Source organism: Stenella coeruleoalba (assembly GCF_951394435.1).
Source record: "Stenella coeruleoalba genome assembly, chromosome: 2".
Taxonomy (NCBI): Eukaryota; Metazoa; Chordata; class Mammalia; order Artiodactyla; family Delphinidae; genus Stenella; species Stenella coeruleoalba.
The window spans coordinates 65108863-65134841 of NC_137147.1; the positions used below are offsets into that span (position 1 = coordinate 65108863).

At 36.5% G+C, this 25979-nt stretch overlaps 1 protein-coding gene across 7 annotated transcripts in view; it reads right to left on the reverse strand.

Annotated features, from left to right (window-relative positions):
- The window catches only part of AKAP6 (A-kinase anchoring protein 6), a 598487-nt gene that overhangs the window by 79321 nt on the left and 493187 nt on the right, over window positions 1-25979 (reverse strand). For all 7 annotated transcript variants that reach the window (XR_013827168.1, XM_079913691.1, XM_079913693.1 and 4 more), the window contains 2 exons: window positions 17416-17562; window positions 14130-14354 (listed from right to left, as the gene is read on the reverse strand). Coding sequence is in view for 6 of the 7 variants with exons in the window: in XM_079913691.1 (XP_079769817.1) it covers window positions 14130-14354; window positions 17416-17562 (372 nt within the window). In the remaining variant the exon portion in view is untranslated. The remainder of the gene's footprint in view (window positions 1-14129; window positions 14355-17415; window positions 17563-25979) is intronic.

Sequence of the window (25979 nt, forward strand, 5' to 3'; positions counted from 1 at the left end):
AAAGACACTATAATGTTAGAAAGGAAATGGGTATGAAGAGAAAGCTACCACGGTGCCAAAGGCAACAACATTGCAACTTTGGTTCAAAAGATGCCTTTGTCCTTCTGAAGCATCATTTTCAATGAAGTAAACATGAATCCTGGCATATAAAGTTGATTATATACCAGAAATTTTGTGCCAAACCAAAAGTATTGTTTAGAGGAATTAAACGGCATCTACAATTGAATAAATTTACTGATAGAAAAAGATGGCTAGTACAGAATCACAGAATGCAAGAGTTGAATTCTTTCAATCCAAGAGCCTAAATTTACAAATAAAAACTATCAGGCAAAGAGAAGAGAAATTATTTGCTGAGATTACACAGCTGAAAATCCTAGATCATAATGTTGCCAACTAACAGAACCTAGTGAGAGATATTCAATAAATACCATTAATTGGTTAAATATAAAAGAATGATGTGGTAAAATTACAGAAAAATGACTGACAATTCAATATGAACACTGAAAAAAAAGACTTGTTTGTTTCCTTAAGGTCTAATTTTGTGTGTGTGTGGGGGGCGGTATACGTGTATCTGTATAGAGCAATAATCTGTGAGAAATATGATGAAACTATAAAGGGGTGTTTACAAAAGAGAGTCAGGGAGACAGAAAGTAGGGAAGAAAATGTCCTCCAAGTGTTACCACCTTGCTCAAAAGCTGTAAAGCAGCCTAATGTGGAGACCCACCTTTGATAATCTGGGACCTAGTTTTCTGCACCCCAGAAAAGCTGTCCAGTCCACAGGTCAAAGGGCAAACTTAGGAGGTCTACTGACTATCTCCTTTTTTTCTAGTCTTAAGAGGAAAACAATTCTCTTGTGGTCTTACCTAGGCAGTAATAGGCCAATGATCCAACTAACAGATAATTCAGTTCTTAAAGATCCTACAACTAATCCGGAAGTAATTGAAACCCATGGAATTTTCCCTGATTACTATTTACCATTTACTTTATCCATTTGCCCTACTGTATTACAAATAAATGCTTTTTAAAAAGGACAAGCTTATGCTATAATAATTATAATGCTGATAGCATTATAATGCTGAGTTCTCACTAGGTAGCCTCCATTTTAAGGAGCTTTCATATATATTATCTCATTTAATACTCATAGCCACTCTATGAGGTAAGTGTTATTACTATGTCTATTTTTATGATGAGAAACCTGGGGCTTTAAGAAAAATCATGGATTAGAAATAGGTAGAGACAGGATAAACTCATGCGTCTTGAACCCACAGGCTTAAGCTTCTACATTATGGTGGATCAGATTCACTGCTTCAATCTTATCTACATGAAGAGCATGGAGACATGTTTGCAATTCTGTACTCCCAGTTTCTTCATAATTTGAGTTTATTATCAATTAAAATAACATTTAAATAATGTTAAGAAATCAAGTAAGAATAGAAATATTCATCACTGTGGTTTCAGAGCCTAAATGCAGTTCTGTCTGGTTTTTGAGGCAGCAGTGAAGGATGGGTGACATCTCTCTGTCATCTTTCTAGATTAGCAGTGCAGCCTTTAACTTCCATGAATCTGGTTTACCTGACAGCAGTAATACAAACAACACATATGACATGAGTATATGGCTACCTCTGTGAATCCTCAATTCAGGGACAGATTGCCCCACTTCAGGAATCATTCAGCATCTTCTAGAAAAAGGTGTACTCAGAAAGAATTAGGCCTTTGTTACTCCATTTTCTTTTACTTTAGAAGGCGTACAATGGGATTGTCTATAAAAATTTCCTGTGGGTCTTCCCACTACCCCCAGATGGTAGTGTGAATAACATTTATTTAAATCTATCTTTGAATTTCAACCTTAACCTAGCCAATGATTTTTTTCTTTTCAAGGCAGCTCTATATTGTATCCAATTACTCAAAATTACTTCCAAAGAAGTGTTAGGCAATGGATTTTTTTTATATACAGTGGGGAAAATATCTAATAAAAGTTGATTTCAGTACTTACTTTTTGATGAACATACATGGTTAATATAATAGCTTTTTAAAAAAATGTATTTAAGACACATAGAAAGGATTAAATCCTGTCTGATATCTGTTGATTTTGAAAGCATTTTACACGCTTTTGTTACAGCCAGATTGAATTACTGTAATTCTTTGTTTGCAGCTTTGCCAACAGCATCACTACCAAGTTTGTATGGCTCCAGGACACAGCAGCAGAGATGATCCTGGACCTGTAGGAACCATGGCCTCCTCTCTCAAGTCTCAAAACTTCCAACATATTCTCTTCTGTCTTTCAACCTTATCTCCTTAAAAATGCGGGTTTTGAAGGACATAGGACATGTGATTATTTATGGTGCCATTTGAGATTGATTATAGTGGACATGGGAAATTCCCTCTAAATGTCTTGGCTAGATTGGTTCTATTTTTATTTCTGGAAATTACACAGTGAGATTTGGGAAAATACTTCTTAAGGCATGTGAACTGTGTTTAGCTCTTTTATTTATCTATTTTGTAAAAGTACATCAGTGATATTCCCTTTCAGAGTAATTACTTAGTAATGCTGTATACCTCATAGTTAATTTGAAATCCTGTTAAAGACCCTACTCTAAAATTTTTAATGTCCAAGGTTTAAAACATTGACTTGCTGACTTCCTCTATTGAGGCGGGGGGGGGGGGGGTGGTCATCAAGAAGACGTGACTATCGTTTGACCTTCAAGCTGAACCCGGGCAACTGGACTCCTCTTCTCCTCCCCTGTCCTCGGAATGTGTGTTCTGCTTGCCTTCCCTGCCCTCAGAAGCTGCCCCAAAGATACAGCCTTGAGATAACAGTGTGGTGGTGAGACTATCTGGACTGTGTACATGACTGAACCCAGTTCAGGCCTCTATATAAACCTTTAAGATTCTGGAGGTGGGGAAATTTCTTGTCTCGTGGCTGCCCATGACAAGCCTCCTAAGTTCCCTTTCCTATTAAACCTGCCACCGACCAATCTGGAGTAGTCTGCCTCTTTCTTCAGTCTCTTCCTGCCCTCTGTTTGTGGCGGTTGGTTTCAGGTTATATCTGGGAAGCTCCTGAGGAGGTTACAACCTAACATCCTCTAGATGGCTATCCAAGGAATCAGAAAAGGGATGAGGAACAATAGAGTAAGTTATGAGTTAACATCTTTTTCTCTTTCCAGAAAATAGATCTTTGACCCAAGGACTACTGAGTCTACAAAGTAGCGGCAGATTCTGAAAGACTTTCTAGACCTGACTATTGGCTCTATCACTTATTAACTGTATGAACTTCATTAACTTCAATTTTCCCTGCCTCAGTTTCCCCATAAGTAGGGGATAATAAACCAGCTGCCTCAAGATGGTGATGAGGATTAAATAAGTGAATGGAGAAACTTAGAAACTGTGACTCACATCTAATGAGCACTCAATAAGTACTGGTTGTCACTATTACAATTATTAAAAGAATGTTTTCTTCCTCCTAATGCAATTATTGCGTGGCCTCCTTTCCTTAAAGGAGATGCAGATGGTACCCATTCCCACGTTTATGATAATTTTTGTAATCTAGAGCAGGGTCAGAAAACTAAGGTTTGCTAGCCACTGCCGGCTCTTGTAAATAGTTTTGTAAATTAGTTTTATTAAACACACAATATTTATTCATTTACATATTCTCTGTGGCTGCTTTTACACTATAACAGCAGAGCTGAATAACTGCAACAGAGATTATGTTACCTGCTTTTTATAGAAAATGTTTGCCAACCCTTGACTTAGAGTAAAACAAGGTTTCAATGTTTACCGAAGGGTCAGCAAATGACAGAATGGGAGAATACTAAAATTTGAACCCAAAGACCATGGCTTTTGCTTTGTCTCTGCTGCTGGTTGCTGTGCGAATTCAAACAAGTCACATTAACTTTCCATATCTCAAGTTCTTCATTCATGAAAATAAATAAAAACACACATAAGAAGATGACCACAATTTTCAACTTACATAATTAGGGTAAGGTTTAAATATAATAACATGCATAAAAGTGCTTGGTCAAATTCCTTTTTTTTAATTTGATATTTTTTAATATAGCAGGTTCTTATTAGTTATCTATTTTATACATATTAATGCATATATGTCAACCCCAATCTCCCAATTCATCCCCATGCCCCACCCCCCGCTTTCCCCCCTTGGTGTCCATAGTTTGTCCATAGCCACATCTGTGGCTCTATTTCTGCCTTGCTAACTGGTTCATCTGTACCATTTTTCTAGATTTCACATATATGCGTTAATATATGATATTCGTTTTTCTTTTTCTGATTTACTTCACTCTGTATAACCATCTCTAGGTCCATCCATGTGTCTACAAATGACCCAATATCGTTCCTTTTTATGGCTGAGTAATATTCCATTGTATATATGTACCACATCTTCTTTATCCATTCATCTGTTGATGGGCATTTAGGTTGTTTCCATGACCTGGTTATTGTAAATAGTGCTGCAATGAAGATTGGGGTGCATGTGTCCTTTTGAATTATGGTTTTCTCTGGGTATATGCCCAGTAGTGGGATTGCTGGGTCATATGGTAATTCTATTTTTAGTTTTTGAAGGAACCTCCATACTGTTCTCCATAGTGGCTGTATGAATTTACATTCCCACCAACAGTACAGGAGGGTTCCCTTTTCTCCACACCCTCTCCGGTATTTGTTGTTTGTAGATTTTCTGATTATGCCCATTCTGACCTGTGTGAGGTGATACCCCAATGGAGTTTTGATTTGCATTTTTCTACTAATTAGTGATGTTGAGAAGCTTTTCATGTGCCTCTTCGCCATCTGTATGTCTTTGGATAAATGTCTATTTAGGTCTTCTGCCCAATTTTTGATTGGATTGTTTATTTTTTAAATATTGAGCTGCAAGTGCTGTTTATATATTTTGGAGATGAATCCTTTGTCCATTGAATTCATTTGCAAATATTTTCTCCCATTCTGAGTGTTGTCTTTTCATCTTGTTTATGGTTTCCTTTGCTGTGCAAAAGCTTTTAGTTTCATTAGGTCCCATTTGTTTATTTTTGTTTCCATTACTCTAGGAGGTGGGTCAAAAAAGATCTTGCTGTGATTTATGTCAAAGAGTGTTTGTTCTTCCTATGTTTTCCTCTAAGAGTTCTATAGTGTTTGGTTTACATTTAGGTCTTTAATCCATTTTAAGTTTATTTTTGTGTATGGTGTTAGGAAGTGTTCTAATTTCATTCTTTTACAGGTAGCTGTCCAGTTTTGCCAGCACCACTTATTGAAGAGACTGTCTTTTCTCCATTGTATATCCTTGCCTCCTTTGTCATAGATTAGTTGGCCATAGGTGCGTGGGTTTATCTCTGGGCTCTCTATCCTGTTCCACTAATCTATATTTCTGTTTTTGTGTCAGTACCATATTGTCTTGATTACTGTAGCTTTGTAGTACAGTCTGAAGTCAGGAAGTCTGATTCCTCCATCTCTGTTTTTTTCCCTCAAGATTGCTTTCGCTATTCAGGGTCTTTCGTGTCTCCATACAAATTTTAAGATTTTTTGTCCCAGTTCTGTAAAAAAATGCCATTGGTAATTCGATAGGGATTGCAATGAATCTGTAAATTGCTTTGGGTTATATATTCAATTTCACAATATTGATTCTCTCAATGTAAGAACATGGTATATCTCTCCATCTGTTTCTGTCATCTTTGATTTCTTTTATCAGTGTCTCATCATTTTCTGGGTACAGGTCTTTTACCTCCTTAGGTAGGTTTATACCAAGGTATTTTATTCTTTTTGTTGTAATGGTGCATGGGATTGTTTCCTTAATTTCTCTTTCTGATCTTTCATTGTTAGTGTATAGGAATGCAAGAGATTTCTGTGCATTAATTTTGTATCCTGCTAGTTCACCGAATTCATTGATTAGCTCTAGTAGTTTTCTGGTGGCATCTTTAGCATTCTCTGTGTATAGTATCATGTCACCTGCAAACTGTGACAGTTTCACTTCTTCTTTTCCAGTTTGTATTCCTTTTATTTCTTTTTCTTCTCTGATTGCCATGGCTAGGACTTCCAAAAATATGTTGAATAATCATGGCGAGAGTGGACACCCTTGTCTTGTTCATAAAGGAAAATTTTTCAGTTTTTCACCATTGAGAATGATGTTGGCTGTGGGTGTGTCATATATGGCCTTTATTTTGTTGAGGTAGGTTCCCTCTATGCCCACTTCCTGGAGAGTTTTTCTCATAAATCGCTGTTGAATTTTGCCAAAAGCTTTTTCTGCATCTACTGAGATGATCACGTGGTTTTTATTCTTCAATTTGTTAATATGGTGGATCACATTGATTGATTTGTGTATATTGAAGAATCCTTGCATCCCTGGGATAAATCCCACTTGATCATGGCGTATGATCCTTTTAATGTGTTGTTGGATTCTGTTTGCTAGTATTTTGTTGAGGATTTTTGCATTTATATTCATCAGTGATATTGGTCTTTAATTTTCTTTTTTTGTAGTATCTTTGTCTGGTTTTTGTATCAGGGTGCTGGTGGCCTCGTAGAATGAGTTTGGGAGTGTTCCTTCCTCTGCAATTTTTGGAAGAGTTTGAGAAGGATGGGTGTTAGCTCTTCTCTAAATGTTTGATAGAATTCACCTGTGAAGCCATCTGGTCCTGGACTTTTGTTTGTTGGAACATTTTAAATCACAGTTTCCATTTCATTACTTGTGAATGGTCTGTTCATATTTTCTATTTCTTCTTGGTTCAGTTATGGAAGGTTATACCTTTCTAAGAATTTGTCCATTTCTTCCAGGTTGTCCATTTTATTGGCATGGAGTTGCTTGTAGTAGTCTCTTAGGATGCTTTGTATTTCTGCAGTGTCTGTTGTTACTTCTCCTTTTTCATTTCTAATATTATTGATTTGAATCCTCTCCCTCTTTTTCTTGATGAGTCAGGCTAAAGGTTTATCAATTTTGTTTATCTTCTCAAAGAACCAACTTTTACTTTTATTGATCTTTGTTATTGTTTTCTTTGTTTCTATTTCATTTATTTCTGCTCTTGTCTTTATGATTTCTTTCCTTCTACTAACTTTGGGTTTTGTTTATTCTTCTTTCTCTAGTTCCTTTAGGTGTAAGGTTAGATTGTTTATTTGAGATTTTTCTTGTTTCTTGAGGTAGGATTGTATTGCTATAAACTTCCCTCTTGGAACTGCTTTTGCTGCATCCCATAGGCTTTGGATCATCATCTATTCATTGTTATTGGTCTCTAGGTATTTTTTGATTTCCTCTTTGATTTCTTCAGTGATCGCTTGCTTATTTAGTAACATATTGTTTAGCTTCCATGCATTTGTGTTTTTTATGTATTTTGCCCTGTAATTGATATCCAATTTCATAGTGTTGGGGTCAGAAAAGATGTTTGATATGATTTCAATTTTCTTAAATTTACCGAGGCTTGATTTGTGACCCATGATGTGATCTATCCTGGAGAATGTTCTGTGTGCATATGAGAAGAAAGTGTAATCTGCTGTTTTCGGATGGAATTTCCTATAAATATCAATTAAATCTATCTGGTCTATCGTGTCATTTAAAGCTTTTGTTTCCTTATTAATTTTCTGTCTGGATGATCTGTCCATTGGTGTAAGTGAGGTGTTAAAGTCCCCCACTATTATTGTGTTACTGTCAATTTCCTCTCTTATAGCTGTTAGCAGTTGCCTTATGTATTGAGGTGTTCCTATGTTGGGCGCATATATATTTATAATTGTTATATCTTTTTCTTGTATTGATACCTTGATCATTATGTAGTGTCCTTCCTTGTCTCTTGTAACATTCTTTATTTTAAAGTCTATTTTATCTGATATGAGTATTGCTACTCCAGCTTTCTTTTGATTTCCATTTGCATGTATTATCTTTTCCCATCCCCTCACTTTCAGTCTATATGTGTCCCTAGGTCTGAAGTGGGTCTCTTGTAGACAGCATATATATGGATCTTGTGTTTGTATCCATTTAGCGAGCCTGTGTCTTTTGGTTGGAGCATTTAGTCCATTCACAGTTAAGGTAATTGTCGATATGTATGTTCCCATTATCATTTTCTTAATTGTTTTGGGTTTGTTTTTGTAGGTCCTTTTCTTCTCTTGTGTTTCCCACTTAGAGAAGTTCCTTTAGCATTTTCTGTAGAGCTGGTTTGGTGGTGCTGAATTCTCTTAGCTTTTGCTTGTCTGTAAAGCTTTTCATTTCTCTGTCGAATCTGAATAAGATCCTGGCTGGGTAGAATAATCTTGGTTGTAGGTTCTTTCTTTGCATCACTTTAAATATATCATGCCACTCCTTTCTGGCTTGTAGAGTTTCTGCTGAGAAATCAGCTGTTAACCTTATGGGAGTTCTGTTGTATGTTCTTTGTCGTTTTTCCCTTGTTGCTTTTAATAATTTTTCTTTGTATTTTTTTTTTTTTTTGTCAATTTGATTACTATGTGTCTCGGCATGTTTGTCCTTGTGTTTATCCTGCCTGGGACTCTCTGTGTTTCCTGGACTTGGGTGGCTATTTCTTTTCCCATGTTAGGGAGGTTTTTGATTATAATCTCTTCAAATATTTTCTTGGGTCCTTTCGCTCTCTCTTCTCCTTCTGGGACCCCTATAATGCAAATGTTGGTTTGTTTAATGTTGCTCCAGAGGTCTCTTAGGCTGTCTTCATTTCTTTTCCTTCTTTTTTCTTTTTTCTGTTCCATGGCAGTGAATTGCACCATTCTGTCTTCCAGGTCACTTATCTGTTCTTCTGCCTCAGTTATTCTGCTACTGATTCCTTCTAGTGTATTTTTCATTTCAGTTATTGTATTGTTCATCTCTATTTGTTTGTTCTTTAATTCTTCCAGGTCTTTGTTAAACATTTCTTGCATCTTCTCAATCTTTGCCTCCGTTGTTTTTCTGAGGTCCTGGATCATCTTCACTATCATTATTCTGAATTCTTTTTCTGGAAGTTTGCCTATCTCCACTTCATTTAGTTGTTTTTCTTGGGTTTTGTCTGGTTCCTTCATCTGGTACATAGTCCTCTGCCTTTTCATTTTGTCTGTCTTTGTATGAATGTGGTTTTCATTATACAGGCTGCAGGAACATAGTTCTTCTTGCTTTTGCTGTCTGCTCTCTGGTGGATGAAGCTATCTAAAAAGTTTGTGCAAACTTCCTGATGGGAGGGACTGGTGGTGGGTAGAGCTGGGTGTTGCTCTGGTGAGCAGAGCTCAGTAAAACTTTAATCTGCTTGTCTGCTGATGGGTGGCACTGAGTTCCCTCCCTGTTGGTTATCTGGCCTGAGGCGACCCAGCACTGGAGGCTACAGGCCCTTTGGTGAGGCTAATGGTGGACTCCAGGAGGGCTCACGCCAAGGAGTACTTCCCAGAACTCCCATTGCCAGTGTCCTTGCCCCCATGGTGAGCCACAGCCACCCCCCGCCTCTACAGGAGACCCTCCAACACTAGCAGGTAGGCCTGGCTCAGTCTCCTGGGGGGGTTGCTGCTCCTTCCCCTGGGTCTCAATGCGAACACACTTTGTGTGTGCCCTCCAAGAGTGGAGTCTCTGTTTCCCCCAGTCCTGTTGAAGTCCTGCAATCAAATCCCACTAGCCTTCAAAGTCTGATTCTCTGGGAATTCCCCCTTCTGTTGCCGGGCCCCCAGGTTGGGAAGCCTGGTGTGGGGCTCAGAACCTTCACTCCAGTGGGTGGACTTCTGTGGTATAATTGTTCTCCAGTTTGTGAGTCACCCACCTAGCAGTTATGGGGTTTGATTTTATCATGATTGTGCCATTCCTACCATCTCATTGAGACTTCTCCTTTGTCTTTGGATGTGGGGTATCTTTTTTGGTGAGTTCCAGTGTCTTCCTGTCAATGATTGTTCATCAGTTTCTTGTGATTCCAGTGCTCTCACAAGAGGGAGTGAGTGCATGTCCTTCTACTCTGTCATTTTGAACCAGTCAGTGCTTGGTCAAATTTAAATTGGTAAGCAAATTTGGGACATTAGTCATTGTGAAGGTTACCAAATCTATCCCATTCATTCTTCTTATGACAGAGCCTCTTGGCTGGTCTAAACTTGTCCTTCCCAGGCTGGTTCTGGGCCCAGTCCAGTGCTGCAGTCTCCTTTAGCTGGTAACCGATAATTTCTCCCCAATTTGAGTCTTCAGAATAATGAATTTTGTTATGGGATACAAGGAACATATGATTAAGTAATTATTTTCTTTTCTCTCTGAAGGATCATCATTAAAAAGTAAAGCTTTCCAGCCAATGGCATTGAAGCTGCCCGTACACAGCTCTAAGGGGCCCTTTGCCAGCTGGCCTCATTAAATCTCTGATGTGCTCTCTGAGTTTTGTTGTCATGGTGTGTTCACTCTTGGACACTTTTGCATTTCTGTCCCAGGGCTTTTAGGTTCACACCTTCGTGTTTCTCCCATCCTGGGCTTTAACTCTTTCTTAGGTAGAATTTTGCTTCATGTCTAATCCCACATTTATCAATTACTGTCTTAGAGAAAAAGAATATTTTCCAAAATTGCTTTTTCTCTTTTTCTGAAAACTTAAGATCCTGATCCTTTCTCTCATCCCAGACCAAACTCTGAGAAGGAAACAGTTGTGTCTATAAAGCAACAGATTTTCCTTTTTATACGCAGCACCCTCCCTCCCTGTTCTCCTGGGTAGTGCACTGTGGCTTAGCTATCATTACTCTGGGTGTCATATAAAGAAATTCATTCTGTGAAAAGCCTGAGATTTTAGAGAATGGAGAATCATAAAACTAAACCCTGTGGACAAAGCCTGTCTTCTGTGTTCTGTGTGACCAATGACAGCAGAAGACATTTGGGAACCCACAAGAAGAGGCAGAACATGGCAAAGAGTTTCTGACACATAAAGGTTCTTTAATAACTCTCTTATTTGAGTGGTTTTATCACTTAGAAAGGCAGAGGTTATCTGTTTTCTGGATTTGTGGTAAGTAAAAAGTTTTTATTCTGCATATGCCTACTACCAATTATGATTTTTGGCAGGTTTTAAACATTATATTACAATATTATTGTGTTACAAACGTTTGGTTTCATTCTTCCAATGAATATGGTAATATACAGAACACTTAACTAATATACTGAGCACTAAAGAGTAAACAGCTCAGAAATATTCATAATTCTGGCTAGGAAAGACGTTTACTCCAACTGACACACAGAAAGCTTTCTTTAAAAGAAAAAAAAAAAAGTGCTGTCATGCTAGATCCACTTAGCTTATCCAATCAAACTCCTCAAGGTCAAAACTTTAGAAGGGACTAGAGTTTCAGGTCATACAGAAAAATCATCAGGGCTCCATATTCTCAAAAAGTTTTAAAAGTTTCAATTTAAAAAGTGACACATAACATACCACTGTAAAGCAATTATACTCCAATAAAGATGTTAAAAAAATAAAATAATAAAATAAAAAGTGACACATGGCAAAGAAATTTACACTGATATTGTACAAAAATGTAAAATGAAAACACAAATATTTTCACCTCCCCAGATCTTTAATAGCTGCAGCCATTTGCTATCCTGGCCAAATTGCTGAAGATTGTGACTAATAAACCTTCCACAAAGAAACAATGATATTTAGTTCTGTCCTGCTCTTCCCATTGAGTCACCTGGCATGTAAGGGCATCCAGTAAATACCAATAAATACCAATTTTGCATAGTAGTTCAGAGAATGGGCTTTAGAGTCAGACAGTTCTGGATTTAAAACCTAATTCTACCACTCATTATATGTGGCCTTGGACACACAAAACTTAACCTCCATGTGCCTGTTTCCATATCTGCAAAATTGGGATCCTAATACCAACCTCATAAGTTGCTGTTAGCTTTATATGTATATACACATATATTCACAAAGGAATATTACGCAATGTCAAAGTAAGTGAATTACAGCCATATTCAGTGAGATGAATGAATCCTGGCATTATAATGTTAAATGAAAAAGAAGTCCTAAAAGATAACATACAGCATGATTACCTTTTAATAAGTTTAAAAACAACTAAAATTAAAAATATTCTTTCTTACTAGAGGAAAGCAAGGAAATAAAGAACATGGAATTCAGGATCATGATTATCTTAGGTAAGGATAGAAGGGGATGGAATAGGGCTGGGAAAAACACATGATGAGGTATACATCACCATCAAGATCCTGCCTGTTGTTTGGAGTAGGAAAGTCTCTATTTATTATTTTATTTTAAAAATAGCTAAATAAAATAAGAGTCAGGCGTAAATGTAGTGAGTTTAATGAATGGTGATACTGAAAACATAAACATGCTTTGAAGAAATAAAAGAGCAAAAAGCATGTGATAATCTCTGGTACTTTTGAAAGAAAAATTCTATGATTATTTTCAGGCACTAAGATGCACATGGTAAATAATGAATTAGGGGTAGTGAATATTCCCTAGTGGCTACAAAGTATTTGTTAGCAAACGACTAGAACTCTTTAAGAATTATTCAATGATTTGGAAGCCTAGAGATTTTTCTCTGTCTCTCTCTGTGTCTCTTAATCTCTTTTAAATTTGTTACAAGGACCTAGCTGAAGATAATGTTGAGGACACTGTATAAGCCTAAAGCATAAAGCTAATATCATTTGGCAGCACCCAATTTTTATGTAACATCTTTGGGCTTATAATGTTGAGATTTCTATCCTTTACGAATGCACCATTACAAAAAGTAGAAATAATGATTTACGTGTATGAACTCATAACCGCATAAGATAAATATTACCAGCATCCCATTTTATAGATGAAGAAACTGAGGCACCAGGGATCATACAAGAAATATGATCAAGGTCACACGACTGACTGGGGCCATTAACCAGTTCACTAAAGCTGCGATATAGATACTATAGAGAGAAAATAAATTTCACAACATCTAGCCTACTGATGACCGGGATGTTTTATATGGTACCTGTTAAGTTCAAACAACACAGAGGGAAATATCTGAAGACTCCATCTCCCTGCAATGGGGGGGTTAGAGTGAAACAAGCGGAGGTGAAGTAACAAATCATCTGGATGTTAGATTTTAGATAGTGAAACCCATTTGCCTTGGCAAGAGACTTTTTAACTTCTGGTTTTAACTTCAACTCAGTGGCAGACAAGGAGTTCAAGTAAAACAGTGTGTAGATGTGTAATGCAGACAGTTTACTGAGAAGTACTGTGGTCTTACCTTGGAGGGGGCCTCCTCTTGGGTTATGCAGGTGAGCAAGGGGGGCCTGTCTGTCTGGCAGAGGGAAGGTGAACTACATATGACTACGTTCTCTGATATGCAGATTGCTGGAAGACTGCAGAGCAGAATGTGAGATGACTAAAACCTGGTCCTAGAAGGCTTTGAGAAGAAATAGTTGCTTGGTCTCAAGAAGTTCTTTCCTTCTGGATTTTCCCCTTTCTCCTCTTTCAGATCTGTTAAGCCAGCAAATTCATGTTTGCAACCCCAAAGCCTTGGGCTGACACCAGCCAGAGTTCGAATAATCACTGCAGTTACAGGAGGGTTCAAGCAGTACAGGCCAGTGTGGCCAATGAGAACAAAGATTTCAACTTTAAACTGCTTTTGAATAGATATTGTGTAAACCATGGGAACAAACGCTTCTTCTTCATGGACATACAGCGAACACGTACACAGCCATGTGGCTAAGTTTGACATTTTTCTAGAGTGGAAAATGCCTCTAATGTAGGAAACACTTTTACTTTATTTCTTCCTTCCATAAATAGTTGATTCTTTCATGTGTAAAAATTATGTTTCCTTTTGTTAGCATTAATGGTCTTATCTTAAATCATGTGTTTTTATCATATCAATTTATGGAAGTATTTTTAGCCACATTATTTATAGAACATTTAGGTCTGCCTTTCAAAGTCCTCAGTAATCTTTAGTGTTTGCTGGTCTGCTTTTAATTTATCAAAGCCCTCCTTCAACAGGCGTTGCACAAAACACACAAGCAGCAGAGATTTCCCCTATACAATGTGTATTTGATACGCTTAATGTTCATCTTTATACACACACAGACGTTGGCATATAAGAAATGTGGAGGGTGCCTATAAATTCAAGGAAACATTTAAGAGCACAGTGATACATAGATACACGGGTATAATACTTTACGTACTTGATAAATATTTTATCCCTACCATAAAGAAAGCTTTTTATAAACTTTGATTGTTTTTTATTACCTTAAAGTATTGCAGTTGTTTCTCAGCATTCATTGTTCCTTCCTTTTCTTGTCTCAGACAGGAATTGAAGATGAAAAGCTCTGTATCTCTTAGCCACCCTTTCAGTTCTTTGATCCTGACCTCCAGCTGCCTTACCAGGCTTCCGCTTTCAGGAGAGAGCAGGTCACGTGCACCCGACCCACTGTGCCCTGCCATTGTGTCCTGGATCTTCTCTCCTAGGGTTTTCTAATGCATCAGATTAAAAACAAAAACAAAAACAGCAAAAAACAAAAACATTGATTAGCATAGGTACCAAATACGTATCACAGTTTGGCTGGTGACAAGAGCCACCTGGAAGGTGTCTGCTGCACCTCCCACCTCACAACTGACATTCAGTTCAGATTAGCTCAATGTTCCATTTAGGATTTGATTCTTGAGCCGTGGGTGTTGTTCTGACTACCACTAGAGGCTTACGAAGACGTCATTCACTTCTAATTTCCTCTAACAGAAAGGAGCTTTGACCCAAAAGTTCACCATGGTCACTGATAAAAACTCATTTCAATTCTCATGAAAGGAGTTTACAGTAAAAATTCTCTGCAAAAAATTTTCAGGAGATAGAAGTTTGAGTTTAATCAATATACTAAAGAGGCCAAGAGTAGACTATGCATGGAGAATTCAATTCCTTTTTTTTTCCTTTTTTTTTTTTTTTGTTTTGTGAGGTACAATTCCCTAAACCTTATGACACAGGACTGTTAAGAAGGGGTAGCCTCCTTGGTGCTGTTGATTTTACCTGACCTAGAAATTGTTCAACCCTTCAATTCTTCCCACTTTGCATTTGTGGATGCTAGACTTTCTAAAATATGTGTTAAAATAAGCCCCAATCCACTATGCTAGAAGCCTGCTTAGATGAACCACTATGGCATGAAGGTACAGTCAGGAAAGGCTTTTTTTTTTTTTTTTTTTTTTGGTGGAAAACACTCTGGAGAATCAGGACGAGTTAATCTATAATGATGAATTAAAGCTACAAAAATAGGCTTTAAAACACAAATAAAATTAAGTCAACAAACATTCATCTGCTGTGTAGTGTTCCGTAAATGGTATCTTTAGGAGAAAAATCGCCTTTCGTGGCAACACCCTTGTATTTTCATGGTGCAAATATTGATAATTTGAAGACCCTCAGTGGAATCCAGATTTAGCTATTGTTTTTATGCTGTAACAAAAGTAGCAGCAGGAGGTGAAATCAATGCCCTTGGAGGGTAGGGTCACAAAAAAGAATTTATTGCCACTTTTTTGTTCTGGAACAGTTTGCAATCATAAATTCTTCATAAACAGAATACTTCAGAGAATGGTCCATCTTCATAAATATACGACAGAGGACATCAATTTCATTTAATTCACAATTTGTGTCAGCACAGCAGATGCCAATGCCTGCCTTGATAGGGTTGTTTAATATGCAATTGAGACAGAGTAATATGCAGCACAGGGGACAAAATTTCACAGATTAAACTGTACGCACCACTGACATTTCATTCTAATGTATTTCCATTCCACACTGTTCACCTTAGATGAAAGTAATATTAAAAACCATATCCCTCTATTTTACTATTGTTAGAAGTTAAAATCCTTGTCTTTAATTTTTTTCATGCCAATTAAAATGTAATCATGCCAATTAAAGCAGTATGCCTGGTGGTGGTAGTGTAGCACAGGTTTTGTTAAAATCTTCCCAGAACCCTTCTCTCCCCAGAAATCATTACAAAACTCTGCGTACTGCATTCGAATGATATTTTTGTTAAAATGACAACCATTTTTAAGGTATCTGCCTCATAAAGGATAGCTAAATATTCTGTTTCTTTTTTTAATGTTATCTTGATTTAAAATTTTTGTTTAGGGAGCTATGTACATGACATACTTCAAACAATTTTCCAAAAAGATTATTGTTAATTATTTATCAAATTAGAAATAGATATGTGAAAATACAGCACAGGCAGACTATCGCTTTATCTATCAAGCATATAAAGTTGCTGCTCTCATCTATTTAGTAAACAGTCTTTTAAAATGTCAGACACTAACCGCATTTCTCCTGTATGAGATCAATGAATTCTGTAGAATTTAGTAGGTTCTGATTTAAATCACCATATTATAAAATGAAAGCCATTAATTACTATTGAAAAGTAATGTAACAATAGGTCAGAGTAAAAACTTTTAACGTTTTAAGTTACTTTGCACGATTGCAGAGTGTGGTGAATTTAAATGAGAAAGCAAGGATTTCAACTTGCAGTTTTTTAATCACCTAGATTAAGCATGGCATAAACTGAACACTGGCATTCCTCCAAGTCATCAAGGTACATGGAGAGCTTTTTATTCAAAATATTTTTGGAGTATTATTTCTTTAAAAATTAAAAGGCAGGAAAGGGAAGGCATGCAAAATCATGCTCCATAACTGACACCACCCATACTTAGCTGTTATAATTAATCATTTAAGTAATTGACAAATTTAGCTTACCCTTGATTTGAAGTGAAGGCAATTTAGGAGAGAAGTTGATGAAAAAATACAGTTTAACCTCTCTCTCTCAGCTGTCTTCCTACAAAAGGACAGTACTGTCTCCTGCACAGTGCCATCCTGGTCTCTGGATAACAGAATCTCTATATTGCCTTTTTGCCAGATTCTTGCATCTCAGTCTTTGGCTGAGACCCAGCCCATCATTGCGTGAAATGAATTACATGAAACTTTTTTTTTTTTTTTTTGGCTTTTGTTAAAAGTGAGCTGGAAATTGAGGCACAAAACAGAGGCCGATTTAATTCTGCAATTCAGATTTGGGTCAAGTTTGCATCTTTGTTTTTGTGGCTTTAGTGTGACTTGAAAGCTATAGTGACAACTCCACTTTTCATCTGAAGGGTACAGTAAATAGTTAAACAGTGGATGTCTCTAACATGTACCTTCAGAATAAATTCTATTAACATTCATTCAAGCATGACAGTCAGTGTATATCAGGATATACTGTATTATAGTTGACTTGGGGCATGCCCATAATACATGGCGTATTTTACTTACCTTTTTACGTATTAAAGAACCAAAATTATTAAAAATCTGAGAGAAGACAAGTTCAGAGTAAAAAAAAAAAAAAAAAAAAAAAAAAACAGAAGAGGAAAAGCTGTGTTTTTCCCCCATAATAGCATGAATAGCTTGTTAGAAATGTAGGTAGTGAATTGAAAGAGAGAGATATTTGTGCCTCAAATTAGAAATCAGACAGGGTGCTTCACAAAAAATGTACACATAACCTACAAACAGTAATAAAAATGCAAATACCCCAAGCAGTTCCCATTTTTCATTAATTGAATCCACTTTTTCAAGGAGATCATTTGGTAGTAAAACGCCACCTTTCTTCAAAGCTTCAACCTTACTAAGCAGCTCCGTCTTTTTCAGGTCCCTGATGGACATTTCCACACTGTATCGCTAAAACGGGAAGAGAAAAAAAGATACCATTAGGGAAAGAGGTGTTCTTAGAAAATCTTTGAGCACAGAGTTAGTGAGGCTCATGGGTGTTAAAAGTTTGTGTTTCCAATAAAATTAATGGGGAGGCTAAACTAAGAAACTTGAGTAGTTGAGAAAAATTGCTGAAAACAGTTAAAAATATACAAATTTCTCACATATACACAAACATCCAAGGTATTCCATTTAGTTGACTACGATTTATGTCTTTCCAAACTAAAGTTTGTACGCACATTTGATCTTTATCTTAAAATACTCCAAATAGGAACATACCTGGTCTAGAGGGATTTAATATCAAAATTAGTTTTGGCCAACATTTGGCTCCAGAGTACTGCCCATCACCCATCTCTGTCTCCCAAAGGACTAGTCTCAGAGTGGTACAAATAAAATGATCCCTAAAAAGCGTGTAACTTCCTCCTTATCCTATAAGTCCCCTAAATTCCGTTAACTTTTTTTTTTTCATTTTTCTTTTACTTAAAAATTCTGTGTGGGCTTGGAGAAGAGGTACATATAGAGAGGAAAAAACAAAAAACAAAAGAACAGTGTTTTGAGAATGGTTACAAATCTACACTTCCTTATTGATTGCTGTAAAATGTCCCAAACATCACAATCGATTACAGAACTCTCTTCCCGCAATATACGTTGTATTCTAACAAACTGCCAAGTGGGTGTCTCCTAAAGGATGTTTTGCTGGTGATAATAAGTGCTATTTAATGTGACAGTTAACTAGGGTGATTCTCTTCAAATAACTCTATTTGGATAGCTTCATAGTTAGAAAGTCCTATATTATAGGACAACTATAATTGACTATGGATGTAGTTTTTAAATATGCACCTAAAAACAACTCTGAATAGAAAAACTGGATTCTGGTTAGAGTATTAAACATATTTTACAACTTTAGCACATTTCCAAATGTATACTGGCAATCCCTAAACTTCTTTCTTCAATGCATAAAAGTTAGGTTACTGGGGTCCTTGGTAATAATACACCATTGTCCTAACTGAGCTAAGATGAGCACCTTACCAGATCTAATAAGAAATGCTTTTGTCTGGGCAAAGTAGGAAATCAGCACATTCAAAACATGCCCAAGCACTTGGATGATTTTATTCAACTTGAAAACATGATACTGTGTAAGATCCCAAACTAAAATACAATTGGAAGCAGCTTAAAGGAAAAGAAGGTGTAAAATCCCTGTTTCGGTTAATAGGTCCTCAGCATTTTCCTGCATATGTTTGCATACTTTTAGTTTCATATTTTAATCTTTCATTTACACTAAACATGCACATCATTTGTATTATGTAAACTTCTCCAAATGCTAGTCATTTGTGGATCACAGAACAAAATGTTTTAAATGAGGTGATTTAAAGCATTTCGTAGTATTAATGAATGTTGATCAGGGTGTCAGAGTATCCAAAATTACATGAATATGCATAACGAAAAGAATCAAGGGTTGCTTTAGAGCTCTTCCAGAATTTGGCCTGTGATACATGGGAATTCTGATTGTATTTTCTAATGGCAGGCAATTACCAAGACCACATTACTACAACACTTATAAAACACACTGTCCACTCGAGTTTTCTGGACTCAACACTCAACAAGTATTCTAGAAACCTAAATAGTGTTTTATTTATCAGAGTAATGATTGGAGGAGAGGGCAATCTGCTTTATGTAAGCAGAGTTCCATCTAAAGATGATATGGCTGACAAAGATTTACATAATTAATTTGGTAAGACTTCTTTGACATAATATTGGGGGAACTAGCATTTCAAGCAAGTAGAAGAATCCTATTCAAATCTTTTGCTTATGCCATGTGCATTAATTGACAGAGGGAGTCCTCCAGCTGTGCCACCCGGGATCAGCCTCGACCAGTTACCACTTTCACTTGTAACAAGCTCACCTCCTCTCGTTACCCCAACTTTGAACAGCTCCTCCCCAGCAGATCAGTCAAGAAAGACAACAGTTTAAATGTGTCCCATAAACATCATAGTCTTGTAATAATAAAAATATTAAAAACAATTAATTTAATTTTAGACATAATAAAATAATTTTCTCTATGAAATCTAGTACTGGTAGTCACGGCAACAGCTATTATAAAAGGTTATTACATTAAAAAACTTGTCTTTAAGTATGCTCTCTGTCTTTGTCACCATGTAACCTACTGTATAAACAGACTGATGAAAGATGTGATTGATGGACAATGCCTTCAAACTATAAGAGCTAAGAGAATACAGCTAATTGTTAGATGTATTGGTATGTGCGTGAGAGGTAATAGAATGTCATGTAATTTAAGATGAAAATATTTATTTTAATGTTTGAAGCACTCTGAAGGTTGAATCTGATATAATTTAGGGCCTCAAGCTGTATATGTCATCATGCCAGAGGGTTATATTTTTGTTGACGTTAGTATGTTGCTTTTCTCTCTCCAACATTTTCAGAAGCATTAGAGAGGGACAATCAACTGTCAGCTCTATCAGTTCTCGGTCATTCTATCAAGTAGGGCTACTTTAGCCTGTGGTGAGAAAATAATTTAGTCTTCATATTCATTCCGTCCACAGCAGTAAGTGAGCAGAGGTTGCCCCACTGTGCCCTGTAGTCTAGGGATGTTATGATATAGACTACTCTTCAATAGTCAAAAATGAGATTAACAAAGTTAAAGTCAGATGGCTTTTCTTGAGTGCTAAGGTAAATAAGCATCCAGTATTTAATTTCCCCACAGCACCTGCTGTGGGCCTGTCTAGTCAAAAATAAAATATATTCTATTGAAAGGGCGTATTTACATTATTAAGTGTATTTGCTTGGCCAATTCAATTTTGACTAATGAAGCCTCCTAATAGATATGTGAATGATCTAAATTAAAGACACAGGCCACTCCTATTCTAAATGCCACTCCTGTGTGTATATAGAGATATATAAAGAAACCATTAAAAACCGAATTAAAAATAACCACAAACACTAGCTCATTTTTAAAGCTAAGCGTTAAAGAAGTTTTTAGAAAATTCTTATTCAGTGCTTCCTTTTTAAAAGCACAAATACTAAAATTGAATTATAAAACAAAGTCAGCCAAAACAGGACTTCTGAAGTAAATAAAATTAGAAATGCATGAAGACTTGATTGAGATAACTTTTTTGACAGTTATGCTAAAGGGATTTTTCCCCCCAAACCTTTTTTTTCCTTTTTTTTTTTTTTTTTTTTTTGTTAAAAATCACACCGAAAATTCTGCCCAAATGGAGACTGGAACAATGCCTTGAAACAGTGTTAATTGTCACCATGGAAACCAGAAGAATAAGCCATTTTGAAACTGGTATAGAAGGCACACATTGAGCAACTCAAGCATTTTTCTGCCTCCCTCAATGTTAAAGAACAAGATGCCTTGTCACGGTGAGGTCAGAGAAAGAAAGCGTCATGAAAGGGATGTCGATGCTCACCGTCTAGTAAGTAAAAAAATAAAAAATAAACTACATACAGCTAATGCTACAAGACTCTACCCAGTGAATCTTTTTGAAATACAAAGATCATCAAAAGATGGCCAGGATTGGGGGATGGATTCCACCTAAGCAAAACTTCAGGGCTATATTATGTGAACCTTGCCCCCAAAGCTCCCTGGGAATTCTGCTGTTGTAATAAAACTTCAGAAGAGGAAAGAAAAAAGGCAGCATGATGGAATTCAAAATAATGCTCTAAAAAGCACACAGAGAGATTAAGACATCCATTGTAAGACTTTTGTATGGTGCTTCTGTTGGTTATGCTGAAAAGAGACCAGACATTGCTGAGCGGAGAGTGAAGTTTTGGCTACGAAAAACACAAGAATTAAACCAAAGAATTTTCTTGATTATTAGAATAGGGCTGTCAGATGCTGTATCTTCAGGGTTTGAGTATTTACATCTTACACTGTTCTTTAACTGGGCTTCATGTGATTTTATATGAGGAAGAGTAAAAGCAAGGAAAATGATCTAGTTATTATAATTACAGTTTGATTATCCTTCCCAGTGCAAAGTAATACCATAAACACCTGTATATCCAGCATAATCCCCTTTCCCATAAACACACAACAGGTAGAGAAAATACACTGAGAAAATAAAATGTAGTATAGTCTATCAACAAGAAAGCTTATGCTAGGAACACACCAAAACGCCAAACCACTGGTAAAATTATGCGTGAAAATATGCATTTTTGCACAAAAATGCAGGGATGTGTCCGTCTATGACTCCCGTATTGTGTTTTCGGGCTAGTGTTTGCCCTCCTCATGCGAGGCTTCATGGTGGCCCCTCAGCAAGTCCATGCCTAATGCCATTCAGTGGTGAACAAAGAGTCTTTTTATATGAAAGTCCAGGGTCCACAGCTCAGCTGTACATGCTGAGTGCAGGAATCTGCTAGAGGCCAGTGTCCCCTTTGCAGCAGTTCTTGCACTGCCCCCTTTTTCAAGCACCAGTGTCCAGCATCTCACAATGCATGTGATGTTTCACATGGAGCCAATATCACCAACACTTAGGGAAGATGTTCAAGACTGAAGACGAGGGTTCAAGCCCAAGACAAACAATAAGTTTGTCTTACTGTTTTGTCAAAAGTCTTTATTTCTTGCAAATTCCTTGTATTTTACCATTAGCAATTTATGGCGAATAACTGCACAGAGAAATTATAAAGACTCCTATAATTGTCCTTGTAAATTGATAACAGGCTTTCTTGATTGGGATAAATCTGCTTGCTGAGCCTTTGGAAAAATTAAAAAGTGCAATGTCATTTAAAATTGCCAGAACTCACACAGCAAATTACATCTGAGGTTAAGAATTGAGTTTTCCCCCCTCTTCTAGCTTATTTCATTTGCATGATCTGGAAATCACATTACATTGGCCATGTATTGTTAATTGGATATAGATTGCATTATCTTTAATATAAATCAAACTACAAATATTAAAATGAATTGCAAATTCCCTAATAGAAGATCATAAAACAATCTTTTTTAAAGTATCCCCCATTAATAATTTAATTCCAATTATATCACTCAGAAAACTTAAGTAGGAAACCTGGCAACTTATTTCTCCAATCATTCCTTTTACATAACAAATACCTAAGGCTTTTTTAATAAATACCCAGAGCAAAATTCACTGTTAGAGAACAAAAATAACAAACAGCCATGACTGAAAACTTTTCAATGCCAATTTTAAGTAAAATACTGCATAAGAACACCAAATCTGCCTGTCTTGTCCCTTCCCTACCCAGGTCTAGGGTGAGAAAAAAGTCTCCTACTAGAAAAGATTTACTAAGTTTAAGAACTATTGTAATCATACTCTGAAATTATAAAATTGATTATTATTCTTCTATTTATTTCTTAAAAGGTCCTCTAGCCCCTTAGATTTTTCTATAAATTTGATGTCTTTCTGAAGTCTCTGCATGGCCTTTAATGAGTTTATATTAAATATTTAATACTGTTTAGGGCATATCCACTACTACCAAAAACAGTTATATTCCCAGCAGTCCCACTGTTTCAGGCAGAGGACTTGATTGATCCTCCTAGCCTGAATTGAGTAGAATGAAAAGAAGCAGTTGGAAAATAGCTGCAATCATTTAATGCAGATGACCTCTGACAGCCTCGCAGCTCTTCTATCTGAACAGAAATTTGCATGGGGTCTCTGTGCAGAGGAACAATGTAACCTAAATGGTAGACAATCTTTATTCTAATGAAGTGGGTGTCAAGGTCAATGTAAAACTGCAATGATAAATGGTACACCACTAGGCAAGAGAAGTTGCATAGCCATTGTAGTGCTTTCACATTAATTGAAGACTGAAATGCACTGCGTGAAAAGCACAAGCCTCTCTTTTCACCAAAATGTGTTAATGCGCCAATGCTGAAATGATTTCAAGATGTTTGCCTGTTGACATGTATCTTATTGCAAAAATAACGTAAATATGAAATTATGGCACAAAATGGATATTTTTAGAATTTAGCTTTTTCCCTGAATATAATTACAAAAATCTAAATGAAATATCTCCAAACAACATACTGACACCTAATGTAATTCCTTTGATCCCCCTTCCTTTTCTTCTTCTATTTAGACCTGTCTTTAATTAGTTTCAACCAGCCACCTTTTATAGACCCTTCCATGGGTACTTTCATACTGAGCTAAGTGTAAAACAGGACCGAGTAGAGGAGAATCATTCAAATATATATATTTTCCCTCTTACTTCTAAGTTTTCTACTTGGTCTGTCGTTAAGATCTTCAGGTGTTGTCTGTCCTGAATAAAAGTGTAATGAAAAGCCCATGGTTTGCAAAAGAAAATAGCTATTTTCTAGCATGAGAACTAGAAAACTATAATCTGGTTGTTTGACATTGCCAAAATGACTACACAGCAATAATTACACCACTTCTTCAGTTGATCTAGCAATTCTGTGGCAGTCAATATTTTTCTTTATATGAAAATAAGGACAGTAAGCTGCTTTTAAAAAATCCTGATCTATTTAAGCCTGTGAAGGGAACATTGTTTGCTAATACACTCATTAGCAACCAAGCATTTTAAGTTCATCAATTAAACAGGAAATGGAGTTGCACCGTTAGCCACAATTTGCTAAAATACTGATAAGAGCATATTGCTAACCATTTGAGAAACATTTCCAGGCTCAACCCATAATATGTTATACACTGGATGCATTTTTATGGTTGACATTTTTTTCTGATTCCGGTAGACTCTGTGATACAGCCACCTTTCACAACACTAAGCTTCCTGCTACAAATAGATTTTAATAATGGAATTACAGTTATACTAGTCAAGAATGGTCTGTAGGTCTTTCGGTCTGCAGTCTCGGTGAATAGAAGGCTATTGGTACGATTTACTGTAAAATAACTGATATTGCTTGTTTGAAAGTCTGATGTAAAAACAAACCGTCTCAAATAGAAATCGACATTCCTGAAATGGTAATTCAGAGAGAAAAAAATCTCAACATGAATAAGGATAGTGAAAAAGGAAAAAAAGTTACCGATGAAACTGTTTAAAAAACTGTACAGCTTCATCTGCGTGTGATTTGTCAGGTCTGAAGCTTTGACGTGCCCAAGGGGCAGACCCCAGCGGGGAGTGGGCTGCCGAGCTAAATAGCTGTGAAAGAAGTCTTAATGTAGGATGGAATTCAAACTAACCTTGACATGACCTCGGGAAAAATATGCAAAAAGTAAAATGAATGCACTCTGCAAGATACATCCTAATTTTGTGGTGGAGCTGGTTAGTTTTACAAACATAACTGAGACCTTAAAAGAAAAATAGAGAGCTAGTAAAAGGGGAAAACTTTGGAATTCAGGCAAAAAAAAAAAAAAAAAAAGATGTAAGCAGGCATGATGTGTTACGGTGAAGGCATGTGAACCATTTGGAAAGAATCCAAATAAAAACCCACACCGAACAATATTGTTGTCAGCCTGTCTATTCAGGAAAATTGGTTTTTTTAGGTTGAATATAAATGACACAAAGCCAAGATTACATCATTGCATTACAAAGTCTGTTGTGGCTTTTAGCTGAACAAGCCCCATGGATCTATTGGTTTAGGACAGTAATTCAGTAAGGAGGTTTTAATGTGTTATTTTTCCTCCAGTGTCAATAAAAAATAGAAGAATTTAAGAAAGAAATATCGTGAAGGCTCTCTGGTCTCTTCCTTGCTTTTGATCCATATTTGATAAGCCAAACTCAAATTTTAGTTGATGCACTGAGTCTTGATTTGACTTTATTGTAAATTTTGCTGTTTTGAAGTGATCGGCTTAAGGAGGAAGGCATTTGTTCTAGCTCCCCAGCCAAGGACTGGCTAACTCATTGGATATACAGAAATTTTAATTGAGTGTCAACTTGTGCAGAGATTCAATCCTATTACCTTCTCGATGCAATTTTGGAGCAATACCAGTTATTTACTACACTACTAACCAGACTTTAAACATAATTAAATTGCTAAGAACATACACCCCAAATCTAATGACTTAAATCCCTACAGCAAGGATGTGGATCCCTGGATCAGGTATATAAGCTTCTATTAGATTTTCATAAGCAAAAAAGTGAGCAGAAGGATGCAATCATTTAGAAGTACAGAAGTACAAGGAATTTTGCTAAGAACCTGTTGAACAGCCATTTGTAAAGATCACTGCTTAATAGATATGTCATGCCATAGGGCCCTTTTTTTGGTTTAGTCTTATTCACTATTTTTATTAGTGAACATATTTGTATATGGCATGTTGATTAGATTGCCAGATTATACTAATCTCATTTATGAATAAAGAAGAATAAATATTTTAGCTCAGATATCATAAACTCAAGCACCTACAGGTAGTGGTATACTAGTAAGCTGGCTCCCTGGGGGAGTGATTTCCCTGGTGTAAATATTCCCATCATGGTGGATTCCAAGCTACCAATGG